The 14,669-nt window shown below is 43.8% G+C and overlaps 1 protein-coding gene across 1 annotated transcript in view; it reads left to right on the forward strand.

The window, feature by feature from the left end:
* Positions 1–12,364, forward strand: part of LOC138453800 (zinc finger protein 282-like) — a 504,037-nt gene extending 491,673 nt beyond the window's left edge. The window contains exon 7 of the mRNA XM_069606968.1: positions 34–12,364. Coding sequence (XP_069463069.1) covers positions 34–707 — 674 coding nt within the window. The 3' untranslated portion in view covers positions 708–12,364. The remainder of the gene's footprint in view (positions 1–33) is intronic.
* The last annotated feature ends 2,305 nt before the right edge of the window (positions 12,365–14,669 follow it).

Here is a 14,669-nt window from a genome sequence, read left to right on the forward strand (position 1 = left end):
TACTTATGACTGTCTATCATTTCAATCCAACAGGGCAAAGAAACATTAACAGGCAAAGAAAAGGTGGCGAGTCTAAACAATATAACAAAAAAACATCAGCCACCTGCAAAATGTCATCCGAGAAAAGACATACCAAGTTGTTTGAGAGCTCTCACAAGGGAGCAAACTCGAGAGGTCAAGTATGGCTAGAAGGTTATCAAGAAATGAGAGCAGGAAAATCTGCTCATTGTGAAATTGGTTTAAACAACTCTGAACATTATAATTTCCACCAAGGAAGGCCCAAAGGAAGGATACCGAAGAAATATAACGACAATGATGGTGATTTAAGGACTGCAGGCTTTCCTAATGGCTTTTCAAATACACAGCAAAAGCATGCGCAATGTACAGGTACTGAATTTGAAAAAAGCTACAGCCTTAAGAGAGAGACTATTAGACATAAGGCTATTCATTCAGCAGCAAGGCAATATGCATGTACGGTTTGTGAGAAAAGCTTCTTTCGAAAGGGCCATTTGATCACACATTATAGAACACATACTGGTGAAAAACCTTATGCTTGCCCCTTTTGTCCCAAGAGGTTTAATCGGAAAGATAATCTTAATGGACATATAAGAATACATACTGGAGAGAAACCATATACGTGTACTGAATGCGAGAAAAACTTCACTTCTAAAAGTGATCTCAATCAGCATCGAAAAAGAAGACACTAATCAGGATGTACACATTATGGAAAACCAAGATCATGCATAAGGATAATATACAAGTTATTAAACTATTTAACAGTGTTGGAAAGATAATGCCAAGGACTACCAGAATATCGAAATATGGAAAAGAAAGCAATAACAAGCTTTAATAAATACCATCAGAAACAGAGGAAAATTGTAAGGACACCTATCAGCAGAATGTTACCTTAACATATAAATACCCAGCCACTAGCACAGTATAAACACGTGACACCTGATTTGCACCTCAGAAACACGCCCTTCATGTATGAAATTAACAACTGGAATAAACTATTGCAAGTGAATGTGCAACATAATATCATGCAGGCACAAGAAAAAGAACGACATTTTACATTCAGCCATACATAAAAAATTGAGACTGTTATCAGGACAACATGACAGATGTATTGCATGCATGAAAATGAGAAACAAACCTAAAGACTTTTTGTCTTTGAAATAGACCATACGTTTTTATTGACCAGATTATTTAAAGGATCTACGTGATTATATCGAATTCTTTACTGCAAATTCGAACACCTTGAATATTCTGTTTTTGATTTTTTGCAAACCCTGCTGGCCCCCCACCAATCTGCCCACCTTAATCAATACCTTTACCCAAGCTGTCTGCTTTATTGGCAGCTAGGCTACTTCCTATAGAGACCTTTACCGATTTTACTGAACTGGTGACTCACCTGACACCGACTATCAGCTCCACTGTACAGACCCTAGCCCCAGAAACAGTTAAAAGGATCAAACCTGAAAACTGCAAGAACAGCTGGTACAATGATACCATTATTCAGACGCATGAAAAGATCCTTGGAAAGGGAGTGGTGCAATAACCCATGCCCCCAATCCATCAGTCTCTAAGCAGGTAGTGAAAATGTGTAAAGCAGCCATTATGGAAGCCAAATCAGCTAACTTTAACACAAGGATATCCAATGCACGCTCCAGTTCAAGCAAACTCTCACAGAATTGGAGGGAAAGTCCCATGTGAATCAAAGTTATAGCAGAGATCCAGCCTGGTGCCAGGCAATACACAATGAAATCTCATCTAAAATAACAAGCCATCAACGGACCATTCGGATCCAACTAGGGAGTATTACAGGCTCTGGCGAGGCTCTACATCTTCCCCTTAGCTGTAACAACCCTCAGAATAATAATGTGCAACACCCACATTCGACTTCAAGCAGTGTACTTTATCCGAAATCTACAAGATAATCCTAGATATGAAACCGACAGGTGACTATATATTGGACTCCCATGCCATCAACGTAGTCTATGATGCAATCCACATCTGGATGGCCTCAAATTCCCTAGCCGTTAACAGGGATAAAACTGAGCTGCTGATCGTGTCCTCAGGGCCACGGTCGAAGAAACTCAATCCCGAATATGGCTGCTTTATCATTGTGGGCAGCAGAACCATGGTAGCAAAAAGTGTCAAGTATTTAGACACAGAACTCACCATGAGACATCAAGTATTGCATATGTGATCCCCCTGCAATTACGTTAACAAGCTCCTTAATCACATACGCCCATACGTCTCAACCAGCAGTAGATCCCTACTGGCCTCCGCCCTTGTGAACACCAGGTTGGACTACTGCAACAGTCTGCTGGCCGGCACTTCGCAAGCCAACATTCAATCGCTTCAAGTCACTCAGAATGGCACAGTCCGTGGCCTCATTATAAGTTTGCTGGTTGCGGCACCTGCGAGCACAACATGTCGGATGCACCAACACCGTTATAAACGGTGCCGGTGCCTCCGACCTCCCAATTCGCATTCGGCCGGAGCATCTTTTTTCCAGCGCCCGCAAATGGGCCATTACTGGGTCCAGCAGGGCCGTAATGACCCGGTAATGGCCCATTTGCGGGCGCTTGGAAAAAAATGACACTGGCGGCAGCGGCTACCGCCGATGTCATAATGAGGCCCCATATCTCGGATGCCAGAAGGGCCTTACACTGGCTTCCGATAAAGCACAGGATCACTCACAAGATCCTGACTTTATCCAACAAATGTTGGACGGCCATAACTCCTAAATACCTTAGGAGCATGCAATGGCAGGGTCCCGGCCAATTCCCGAGCTAGAACTACATTCCACTGTGTAAACCGCTCAAGTCTGATTGGTTACATGCTGCTTAATTTCGAGGTGTGGCAACTTATCATTGGCTTTGAGGTGCAACCGAGGGTTGAGAGTGATCATTATCTGTTCATTTTAGCTTTTTCCCTAAAGTTGTTTGGAATGGTTGACGAACAGGATGATGGCCCAGCAATCCCAATTTCTATCACTGAGCACTGGAGATGAGTTTTGAGGCTAATCCCTGATATCTATAATCATATTCTTCCAATTCTCGACTGACACTTCTCAATGCCGTGTGATGCAAAAACTGATAGTGTAATGGCACATGATGAACTGGTGAGAATTTTTGGGCTTTTTTTCCTAAACCAGTGAAAACCATGGGAAACATGGCTTTTGCGTACAGATCCCTGGTACCATGGTGAGTGTCGATGAGCCAAAGGCACACTGATCAAACAGGCCAAAGCGGTGAGAACCGAAGGGATAGCCCACTTGCGTACTTCAAGGATGGACTATACCCTAATTTTAAAAAGAAAGAAACAAGAATATCAGTGCAAATTGTGGGATTCATTGCTGCAGGCAATGAAATGTGGAAATTCAAATAGATACTGGGAACTCCTGAGTGGAGCCCGCCCTGTCGAGCATAATCGCCTATTGGGGGCTATTCCGGAACTGACATGGATCAACAACTTCACAAACTTACATAAGGACCAACAAGGTTTTGATAGTGGGTATGCTGGTGATATCAGTACAAGCTTGACTGTGCCCACTTTTAGTCTCACAGAGGGAGAAGTGAGGTTAGCCCTAGAGTCACAGAAGATGGGCAAGGCCCCAGGTCCGGACATGGTTCCAGGGGACTATTTTGGTAATGAACCACTGATTTGGGTCTCTTAACTGACTAGGATTTTTAATGTAGCTCTGAGTATGAACAGGATTCCAGAGTCATGGACACAGGCAGTCATAGTGCCTATTTTCAAAAAAGGGAGCTAGAGACAACCCAGCCAATGATAGGCCTATCTCCCTTCTTGATGCCGGTGGCAAGATTTTTGCAAGAGCACTCCTGTGCTATCTTGAGGCATGGGTTAGTGAGGCTGGTGTTTTCAGCCATCTCCAGGCAGGTTTTTGGAGAGCACTGAGCACAGTCGACCAGTGCCTAAGACTATTATGGGCCTCATTACACGGTATGCGGTAACGGTTTACCGGTACCGGTAAGGGCACCGGTACCGGTAAACCCTTACCGCCTTACTACGAGGTCCCTTTGCGGGACCCGACCTTAACGGCTGGTTTTACCAGCCGTTAAGGAATGGGGCCCCCAAGAGACCTTGGTGCTAAGTACAGTACCGCAATTTGCGGTACCGTAATTAGCGCCTTCCCCATTCCCATTGAGCCCTATGGGGGCAAAAATGGGAATGGGGAAGTGCCTTGGTGAATGGGGAATTACCGCCCCCGCTCACCTTGGAGTAGGGCGGTAATTCCGCCATCCACCAAGGCAGACACGGTAAAATACCGGCGGCAGCCATGGCGCTAATAGCGCCATGGTTACCGCCTACCGTATAATGAAGCCCATGCCTTTTATGCAATAAATATGTAGCTCTGAGGAGTATACCTATCTATGCCGTCTTTATTGACTTAAGGATGGCGTTCGACACTGTCCCAAGAACCAGGTTATGGAGTATCTTGGCATACATGGGTAATCCCGTTAGAACTGCTGAATGCTAATATGGCCTTGCATGTGGACAACAGGGCAAGGAGACAATGGGGCTGGCTGAAGCACTATCCACATCAGTGAGCACCTGGCCTCCCTGCTGCTCTAAAAAATGCAAAAACCAATGGGGGTCCTGGGAGTCCCTCTGCCGGACATTAGTCCCGGTTACGAGAGCCTTACCCAAAGTCTTTAGCGCACTTTCACAGGAGAAATATCCAAAACATATCAGTCTTTGTCCTGCCCGGGGGCAGTCCAGCACAGAAATGCTAGGCAGTTCTCCTCTGAACAAGAGTATCAACAGCAACCCCAGACACGTGTTTCGGTCTGGTTGTGAAAGGGGCCCCTAGGGGACCCTGATGTCTATGGAAACAAGGCGGGTCACCACACACGATAGAGACTCCAGACGCAAGGTTGTATTCCCAAAGCTAGGGTTTTATTGCAAAGCAAAAGTCTCAGTTGGCCAACTCGGTCTCACGCCCCGCGACGTGTATCCCTAGACCGCGAGGGACGCAAGAGAGTGAATTACGTACATCAGTTACATATATACAAAATGGATATCAAACAATCAGTTATGATATGTTTAACACCCCCCTTTATTGGGTTTCTTTGAACTTGGTGTGATGATGGACATCTCCGACCACTATGACACCTTCAAACATCTATTCTAGTAATAATTTGCAATTTGTGAGTGCGAAGGAATCTTTCGGTTATTGAATAGAACACGGCGCTTCTGTTCTTGGAAGCGAACTACATACGGGGGGAGTTGCATTCCGGACCTTGCTATCTATCAGGTGCTATTCGCGTCCTGGGAGCTGACATGCTCTAGCGGGCTCAGCAAAGGGGGGGCTGTTAGAACAGCATAATTCAAGCCTTTAGCGGTATTATTCTAACATATTCTACCATATAACGAGACTGGCTGGCAGCTGTGAAATGATTAAATGCCCTGCAGCTCTGCTTCAAGGCTACATTCGGGAGGGAGCCGGGCATTCTTCCTGGCGCTGCCTACATTTGTGTTTCAGCGAACTCTTGTTATCCTCACGGCCCTGCGGCCTTGTCCTTTTCACATACAGACAACAATGTTCCACAGTCGAGCAGTGTAAGCGGAAAATATACTGCGAAGCAATTGGAACAGAAAGCAATGAGCAATGGTTAGAAAACAAAATGGCTATTCTTGCTACATCAAAATGGCCGTTCATTGGCAAACTCGAAAACCTATATTCTGTCGTATCGTGCATGAGACGGTTGGTCCACGGCCACCAAAATGCATTTGCGGTCTCAAAGTAGAGGTATCCGTATTTCTAGACTGACAGTTGGACCTCATCAGTAGAGTGGAGCTGTGCCTCTCTAAGAATAGTGAGCAAGGGGTCCACATCTGATGGTGTGAAAAATGATCTTTTGAAGGTACCCAAAGATGGGCCTCTTTTGGGAAATGAAAGGATCCCTGTCCTTATGTTTGCTGATGACACAGTCCTTCTCTCCTTAACACCAGCAGGACTGCACCATCAGCTAAGCATTTTTGAGGGTTTCTGCCATGTGAATGGTCTTTCCATCAACACTGAAAAGACCAAGACCATGATGTTGAAGGTGATCAGGATGAGGCAACAACTTAAACTCAAACTTTCCCTAGGAGTTGCCCAAATTGAACAAGTCCACACATGCGATTATTTGGGCATTAGAATCAAGGACTACTGCACATGGTGTGGGCAATTGGGTAAAGCCGCACTGGTTCTCGCTAGATGCAGTGGTGCATTAGCTAAATTCACCGGTGAGCATTGGTGGTGCTGTTGGAGTAACCCCGGAGGCATATATAGCCCAGGCCAGGCAAGCAGCACTTTTTGTTGCAGAACTGTGAGGTTGCTCAAACAAGATGACTCTGGCTGCAATTGAAAAACAGTTTCTAAAGAACATGTTAGGCCTAACGACTTGTGCACTTAATCTCCCCGTAGTTCTAGAGTTAGATCTGTGGCCAATCACAAAAGTCTGCATTTTATTGGGGTAGACTTTGGTCTAGCGACTAAGGGGTGAAATATAGGCTGGTCCTTGTTGATGTGCATTCCCAGGAAGGGGGGGCAGTCTTTGCCATAGTTTTCATTCGTGAAGAAGGAATTCCAGGCCATTGGTCTAAACGAGTATTGGACTGCCCCTTGCACTATTAGCAGAGATTTCAAAACTCCCTTTGCTGATGCCCTTAGGACAGCAAAGGAGGAAGAAATGAGTACTAAGTTGATTGTATCGGTCCAGTTTACCAGATATTGGTCACTGAAGACCTCTTTGGGGTATGAAAATTACTTGGACTGGATGTAACCAAAGCGGATGCAAACATTGTTCATCAAGGGCCACATGGGCATTTTGCCCTTGGCTGCCTTGAGGAACAAATGGAATCATGAGGTCACTCCAGTATGTCTTTTGTGCAAGGCTGCAACAGAAAATATGGGTCATTTCCTCTTCCTATGCCCCTGCTATGGTGATTTTAGGAGATCTCTAAAACCCCTCCTCATTGCTCGAGATATACAGACAGTTGCAGAGGCCCTGTTTTTACCTCTATCAGCCAAGGACTCTGCTGCAACATTTGCCACAGGCTGGTTCTTGTTGAGGGCCTGGAGAGGAAGGAGTAAACTCATCGGCTGAACCTGGGTGGCTTTTTAAACTGTCCTTGATGCACTTTATTTTTGGTGTGGCTCATGCTACCCCGTTTTAATCTCAGGTTCAAGTCTAAAGAGGGCCAAGTGGTAGAGGAATTACTATTGTTTGCATAATGAAATTCGATTCCGACCGCAATGTGTGATTTTCAGATGCCTGCACAGGGCCTGCTTACAGAGAAATCTGGAAGCAACCACTTTATTATACCCTTTTCAATACTATGGGGGTCATTACGAGTGCGGCAGTAAGGGGTTAACAGCGCCGGTAAGGATGCCGGTGCTGTCAACCCCTTACCGCTGCATTCCGAGGTCCCTTATCGGGCTCCACTAAGGCCGGCTGGTAAAACCAGCCGTCCTTAGCGGGAGCCGCTAAGGGACCAGGGAGCTAATAACAGGCCCGCTATTTGCGGGCTCATTATTCGCTCCCTCCCCATTCCCATTGAGCCCTATGGGGGCTCGAATGGGAATGGGGAAGGGTATTTTGAATGGGGACTTACCGGGTCCTCCAAGGTTGGAATGACCCGGTAAGTCCCCATTCAGAGAACCCGGACACGACTTTGGAGGCAGCCATGGTGCTAACAGCACCATGGCTGCCTCCAAACTCGTAATGACCCCCTATGTCTTGTTTTTCAGGGATATTTCTTTCTCATTCACAGGATAACACCCTAGAACTTCCTGAGCGTCTTGTTTATGGTGCAGAAGTTAATGTTCAAGAAGTGCAGTACCTTTGTTTTGCCACACATGAACTGATCCATTCCTTTTCTATTCTTTTTCAATGAGGGCTTCATGATACCGTTCCTTGCTGGTAAATTGAACTATTCTTGAACTATGGCCCTCATTAGGAATTTGCTGGTACCCCGCTGGCAATTCCGGCATACTGGCAAACTAGCCCTACTGTCGCCTCCGCCCGATAACCCGGTATTACTGGGATATTACGAGCAGCGAGACAACTGGATTGACAGTGGGATCGTCTGTGATTCAAGCATTTCTTTGCTGTTAAGGGTCTGGTCAGGCCTGCTGGTAGATCTGTGGCCCCCACTGGCAAACTTGTGTTTTTCCGGTCTGGAGAAAATGCTGGTGCCGAAATTACTGTAATTTTTTCCATACACAAGTTCATCATAATGAAGTACCAGGATGTAATTTAAGCTATAAAGTGAGTTAATCCTTCTTTCCATAGTGTCCAACGCATAGCTTTGCACACAATTCACAGATGTGCTTCAAGAGCTATAAGGGGTACTACTGACGTGCCACTCTCAAATTCCATCTGTCTATTACTGGGTGTCTCTCTTTAATACTGAGGGGGTAGGGAGGGTGCACCATTCAGATGCTCAGACATTTTAACACTCTTGTCACATGTTGCATTCCTTGGCTCCAAAAAGTACAGACACAGCAAAATGCCTTCCAGACAAGAACCTGTGATTTCCCCTTGCCCAAAGGGATAGCCAAAATTCTTACCAGCAGAAATTACTGTAATGCTTCTAGGGTACATATGTGACTGCAGTTCCACCAGTGAAGGGTCATCTCCTCACTTCAGCCTATTACAGGCCCTTGCAGCTAGACTCAAACCAACAACATGCTGTGATTATGCTGCTTCTTAGGGGTCACTGGCACATTTCAGGCTCGTGCTGTAGCCTCAGCAGCCTTCCAATCAGTGTTCTTTCTTTTAAATGTCTTCTGGACCTTGCCAGGATCTAGGTTATGGTTCCTGGTTGCTCCTAGCAATGTGCATAAAGGACTGGGCTGCACTGCCCACCAATTTTTCAGACTCATGATACTTTGTCCTGTATATTGCTGTTTGTCCTTTTGTGTTAATGTTCTGCGCCCAATGCCTACGGGCTTTCGGCGCATTATGAATAAATAAATAATAAATAAAAAAATAATCTGCTTTCCTTGCACCTTCTCACCTCCTATTCACCTGCACCTTCTCTCCAACTCGTGTTCTTAATTCCAACACAGTAAACCCTATGATTGGCTCAGTCTGCCTATTGTTAGCGCCAGGACTCCTAATTGGTCAGAGCTTTGAAGTTCACCGTACCCAGGTGTATCTGTCTTCTTTTGCATCATTCTAATGTTGTGCAGCTTTTCCTAATTGCCCTGTTTGCTAATGTCGTAATTGAATGTTTTTGTGTATGCAGAGAGCTCAAAATCAGCTGCTGCTGCCTTCGAGTCAAGTGGTACTGTATTAGTGGCCCAGCTGAGATGGTCCCTGAGTCTTTGAGTTGAGTGGTTTCTTCTCCTCCACTTGCCCATGCTGTTAATGAGCCCACCAGTCCTTTGCTGGTCGACCTTTAACAGTGAGCATGTGAGAAGCGTGTGCGAGTTGACAAGCCGCTCGCCGGCTCAATGACTGTCTCATCTATTGCTGGTTCATGAGCCTCCCACTTGCTTCTCTGCATAGTGGCATGAATCACTGTCTCTGTGATTCTGCAGCTGCTATTGAACTGCCGTGGCACCATGGATACTTGAATGTAGTCCCAAACACGTCTTAGATGCCTCTTGTATGGCATTCTTAAGTACAAAATTGTGGAGGGGGAAAGGATGCGTGGGATCACTCATGTACCACCTTCAAAGATTGCATCATTGTGTGGCTTCCGCTGGCCCCAGAGCCTCCTGGTCCCTATCATTTTGAGATTCCAAAGAAATATATTATCTATTCTCCATCTGCACCTGCTTTTGTATCTGGATATTCACATGATGTATTTTGTATCCTTGTGGCTAAAATTATCCAGTACCACAGAGCTCCTTCTCACATCCACTCTGGTGTTTTTGTTCCTCCAAGCCTTGCTATATTGTCTTCATCCACACAACCTCCCAGCAGAACCAATCAGCCACTCCATTCTGAGCTACATGACAAGACAATCGAGGAGTTCCTGTGATAGATGGATTCCCTGGATTTGTTCTGGATAACCTATAACATATTTCAGCAATATTTTTTGCTATTATGCGTAGCCCAGTTATGGAGAGTGTCAGCAACCACTAGGGAGGCCTCTTCTGCTCATCATATGTCACTCTTTTAGCTTCTGTATCAACCTCTGCGTCAATGACTAAAGGCAAGACCATGATTATACCCACTGCATCCCGTTTGTTCCTGATTAAGAAGGTCCCTTTGAGAGATATTTGAGAAATAGCCAGTCTGTCATTTACAAAGCCCTTCAGTGCCACCATGGGACAGACTATTGAAGTATTTTGCCCGAAAGAGTCAGAAATTATTCTGCTAAAATATGAGGGATCATCCCAATACAAAAACAGTTGGCTAGTTCCAGTCCAGAGGTAGTTTTGAAAAAGACTGAAATCACCTGTGCTCAAAACTTAGTTTTAAAAAACACTGACAAATTCCTGTGTGTGCATGTTTTGTCAGAACCTCCAGTTTCATCTTACATTGTGTCAGATGTGCTGTTTAGAAAAGGGCTTACTGGTTAACGCAAATATAGTGCATTTGTGTGAAATATTTCATAAAAATCTTCCCTTTTTTTCCGCCTGCAAATGTATGTGCTATATTCACCAGGTGTGGACATGCAAATGTGGCAAAAGTACAATATTTCCGCAAACCCTAAAGAAGTGACTCTTCAGCTGCAAGAAGAGAATCTATTTGACATTATACTGAATGGTGTCTTTATCTTCGCAGATACTAAGGAAAGTTTGGTGGCTTTGGCTAATTATGGACACTGTTGTTATTGCCTTGATGTGGTATATCAGAGAATGCTGTATTTTTATTTGAATGATATTGGCATGTGGAATGAAATAGTTTAACAACATCAGACTGTAAAAGTTGTGGGTTTTGAAGTCAGGGGCCTTGTATAGGTTGTAAAGGTATGCTGTTAGAATAGGGCGTGTTAGCATTTGTGGTGTGAACTATCCACGTTTAGTAATATTAATGATGTTAGTTTTACACACCTACGCTTGGTTCTTCAAGCAATCCCGGCTCACAATAGGGCATTGGACTTGCTGTTTGATGAGAGTTTTCATAGGATAAATGGAAATGGAATATAAATAATTGTTTGTGATCACATAAAAGCTGGCAGCTAGCTACGCCTGCAAGTCCTTCCTTTCTCTTGTTTGGGAAATGAAAACCAATAATATTGGTTCATATAACTGCTGACTGTGCCTTCCACCCTTCAGGTCCACCTGCTTTCGGTAGGGTTATTTGATTCCTTTTAGAAGAAATAATTAAAGGGGAAGTGCTCTCAAAAATGGTATTGTTTAAAAATATATTTTTTTAAGTTCCTATGTTAAATAAGCAGCAAATCTGCTGTAAAGTACTGATTTAAAGGATGTGTGGGCATCCATTTTGTATATAGAAACAGTATAATCTGTTTCCTTAATTCTCTGCTCTTGCAGCAGTAGTCAAGCAGGAATATATGTGATCACTGCATCGCCCGTAATTCCGCCGATGAAAATGTCGACAACCATTATGGTGTGGCGCAGTGATCAGATTGCTCACTGGGGCCCGCATCCTCCTACCCCACTCCCCCGCCCTAGCCACTCACCTTAACTGTTGGACACACGAATGTGTGCCACTGGCTTCCCTCGATCCTGCAGCGTCAGTTCCCATCCACTTACGTGGGTCGGCGCTGGCACCGCAAGGTCCCTTTTTCTTTTTTCTTTCCCTAAATCTTTCTTGTTCCCTGCTCTCTGTTTGATGGAAGCAGGGGATACTCACACAACCCCCACCACCTCAAACCCCCATTACCATGACTAAGAGAAGCGGGGGACACCCCCGCTTCGATTAGTCACAGTAATGGGGGTCGACATTTCTTTACTGTGCAAAGGCGCAGTTTTGGTCCCTGGTGACTTTTTGGAGTCACAGTAAATGTATGATTCCCGATAGCAGAGAATTCAAACACACGTTCACAGGACAGGCAGTCCTATGAATTCCAATCCTAATACAGCAAACACACACTTTTTTTTTAGCAAAATAATGATGCTGAAACGCGTTTGTTGACTGTATTAGGAGGGCATTCACATGACTGCCTGTCCTGTGAACGAGGCAAACACATCCTGTTTGTTTAACAGGGCGCGTTTGCCCTGCTCTCTCAAAGGGACATGGTGTGGTACAGTGGTGAATGTAATTTGTTGATAGATCTGTCTTAATGAGTGATGGTGAGTATAATATGTTGTCTAAATGTGTTCAAATGTAATGTTGTAAAAGTCTGTTTACAAACTAAACACAATAATAATTAAAAAAATAAAAAAGTGGTGAAGGTTTAGCCCACTTGACCCAAGTTTGAATCCCTGGCAGTCTTTTTTCTGGTGTGTATTTTTAAACAATAACATTGTTGAGAGAACTTTCTCTTGTATTACACGAAGATCTTTGTTGTCCGTTTACAGTTGGACAGGAATTTAGATTACCCTTTCCTTTCTTCTTTCTGTCTCCATTTCCTACAAAATCCGCAAGTAAATGTCGGACCACTTATTGGCTTCAGAACTACTGTCGCTGACCTTAGTGCAACCCTATCATCTAAGAGCAAATGGCTGGGAAGATATGCCCTTTTTGTTTTTACAATGGTTGAAAAGGCTGTATGTTTTTGCACCACTCCTCGTTTTTTACTTTTATTTGTATTCATTTTGTATTGATTTATTTAATGCACACAAGGTATGGCAGAATAACAACCACAAGTGAATCATTAAATGGTCAAAACAGCTTTTAAAAAAAGGAGTGTCAGTCAAATGCATGTGAAATGGATTTGTCAGCATCAAAATCGAGATTCATTATAACATGACCTGCATCGGGAAAACTAGGAAAATGCTTCAGTACTCTTGATTGGCTCATGTTTCCCTGTTATACAGATTTTCCTTTATTTTATAAGCAGCAATGTGGTATGTCCTCCAAAAGATTGGCATGGTGTTTTTTCTTGTAGTCTGCCAATAACATTGTTATAAAGATGGATTTCTAGCCGTGAGCTCACCCAATTCCTTCCAGAACCTGAACATTTTGTTTTGTTCATGTTGGCCCTAGTCATTACCCAAAGAAACAAATAGAACATTTGCTCATATATTCTTTTATTCTCTATATTCGGAAATCATAGACATCTGATTTGTGTTTGTTAAATCGGTTGTTATATACAGTTTCAAACACGTTCAGTAAAGTTCTCCAGTAACCTTAATCGATTTTAGTGGCAACTGGATGGTTTTAGATATATCTACTACTAAATGGGCCAATCGTTGCAGTAAAACATCCAAATAAAGTAAAGCATTGTCCGTTTGTTTTGTTGCCCAGAAATACAATTAACATTCTAGCAGTGTCCAATCGTGCGGTTGTAGCCGCAGTACCTGTCTTTATGTAGCCCAAGATAAATCAAATGCATTAAACAAAATATTTATTTAGAACCCATGTGCATATACTATGGGGATGTTGAATTTAAATATGTTACCGAATGGACACATAAAAATATATCTACTTGTCCTGTATGAAACCTCCTCTCTCCCACCTTGCAGCCTGAACTACTTAAATCATTTAAATATGGTACATAGACACATGTATGGCCAATGGGCAGAGCAAAAAACAGTTGATACTTTCAAGCACTTCCTTGAGCAAAAAAGGATTTTTGGGGATTTATTTCTGGGACCTAACTTTGGTAGCTTTGAAAGAGGTGATACACTACAGTGTGTGTTAATCTTAGGATTACTTTTTACTCCACTGTGCCAAAACTGAACAAGTGAGATGTTGGTCATGAAAAGAACTCCAGTCTCTTCAAGTAAGAGAAATTGACCAACATGCAGTCCTTGAAATTGCCCAGCATTCCACTTTCATTCTTAGTTTTTAAAAAAGAAAGCCATTGAGCATTTTTCTGCTAGGGCCCTTCCAATACATTTCAATGGGTTCTGGAGTTGGACCACCATTTCAATGTGTGAGGACCTTTGCCGAAAGTGAAAAGTGATGATATGCGTGAACTACCAAATACTGGAAATCTTATACTTTCGATGTGTCCCAGCTGTAGAGTGGCAACATCGTTTCGGAGCATAGCAAACAAGATCCTTGCTGAATCAGATTCCAGCCTTCGCCTACCACCACAAGTAGTCTCCTAAGAGGAAAACACATTGCAGCAGTTGATGATTGGGAATGGACAGTTGATTGGGCCTGGCCAACCATAAGACATAAATACAATCCAGAAGACTATTGCACATGTACCTGCAGAATTGCACATGTACTGCAGAGCACCACCAGTTCTGGCCTACCACACTCGGGAGATGCAGGTGGGTTTGGGTAAGGGACAGTCTCTACTTCACACTCCCAACTTACCAGTCACTCGCCCTCTTATGATCTCTTTGCAAGTTGTCATCACCGCCATCCAGCCAAACTGGCATCCATTGCAGCCTGGAGACCTTTTGGCACCCTTTTAGGGTCATGTGAATAGTGGGCAATTGCTGAATTAATTGTATTTGATTATTTGATCCTACTTTAAATAGAAACACACATTTTAAGCGGCTAGTTTAGGTGGGAAGCACCTATGCACACTTGTCTGTATCTGCAACCAAAGGTCAAGTTTTCAAGTTTCTCTTTACCATTGAGCAAGGTGGAAAGAGGGCAATCTGC

Source organism: Ambystoma mexicanum, chromosome 4p (assembly GCF_040938575.1).
Source record: "Ambystoma mexicanum isolate Mex_15411 chromosome 4p, UKY_AmexF1_1, whole genome shotgun sequence".
Lineage (NCBI taxonomy): Eukaryota > Metazoa > Chordata > Amphibia > Caudata > Ambystomatidae > Ambystoma > Ambystoma mexicanum.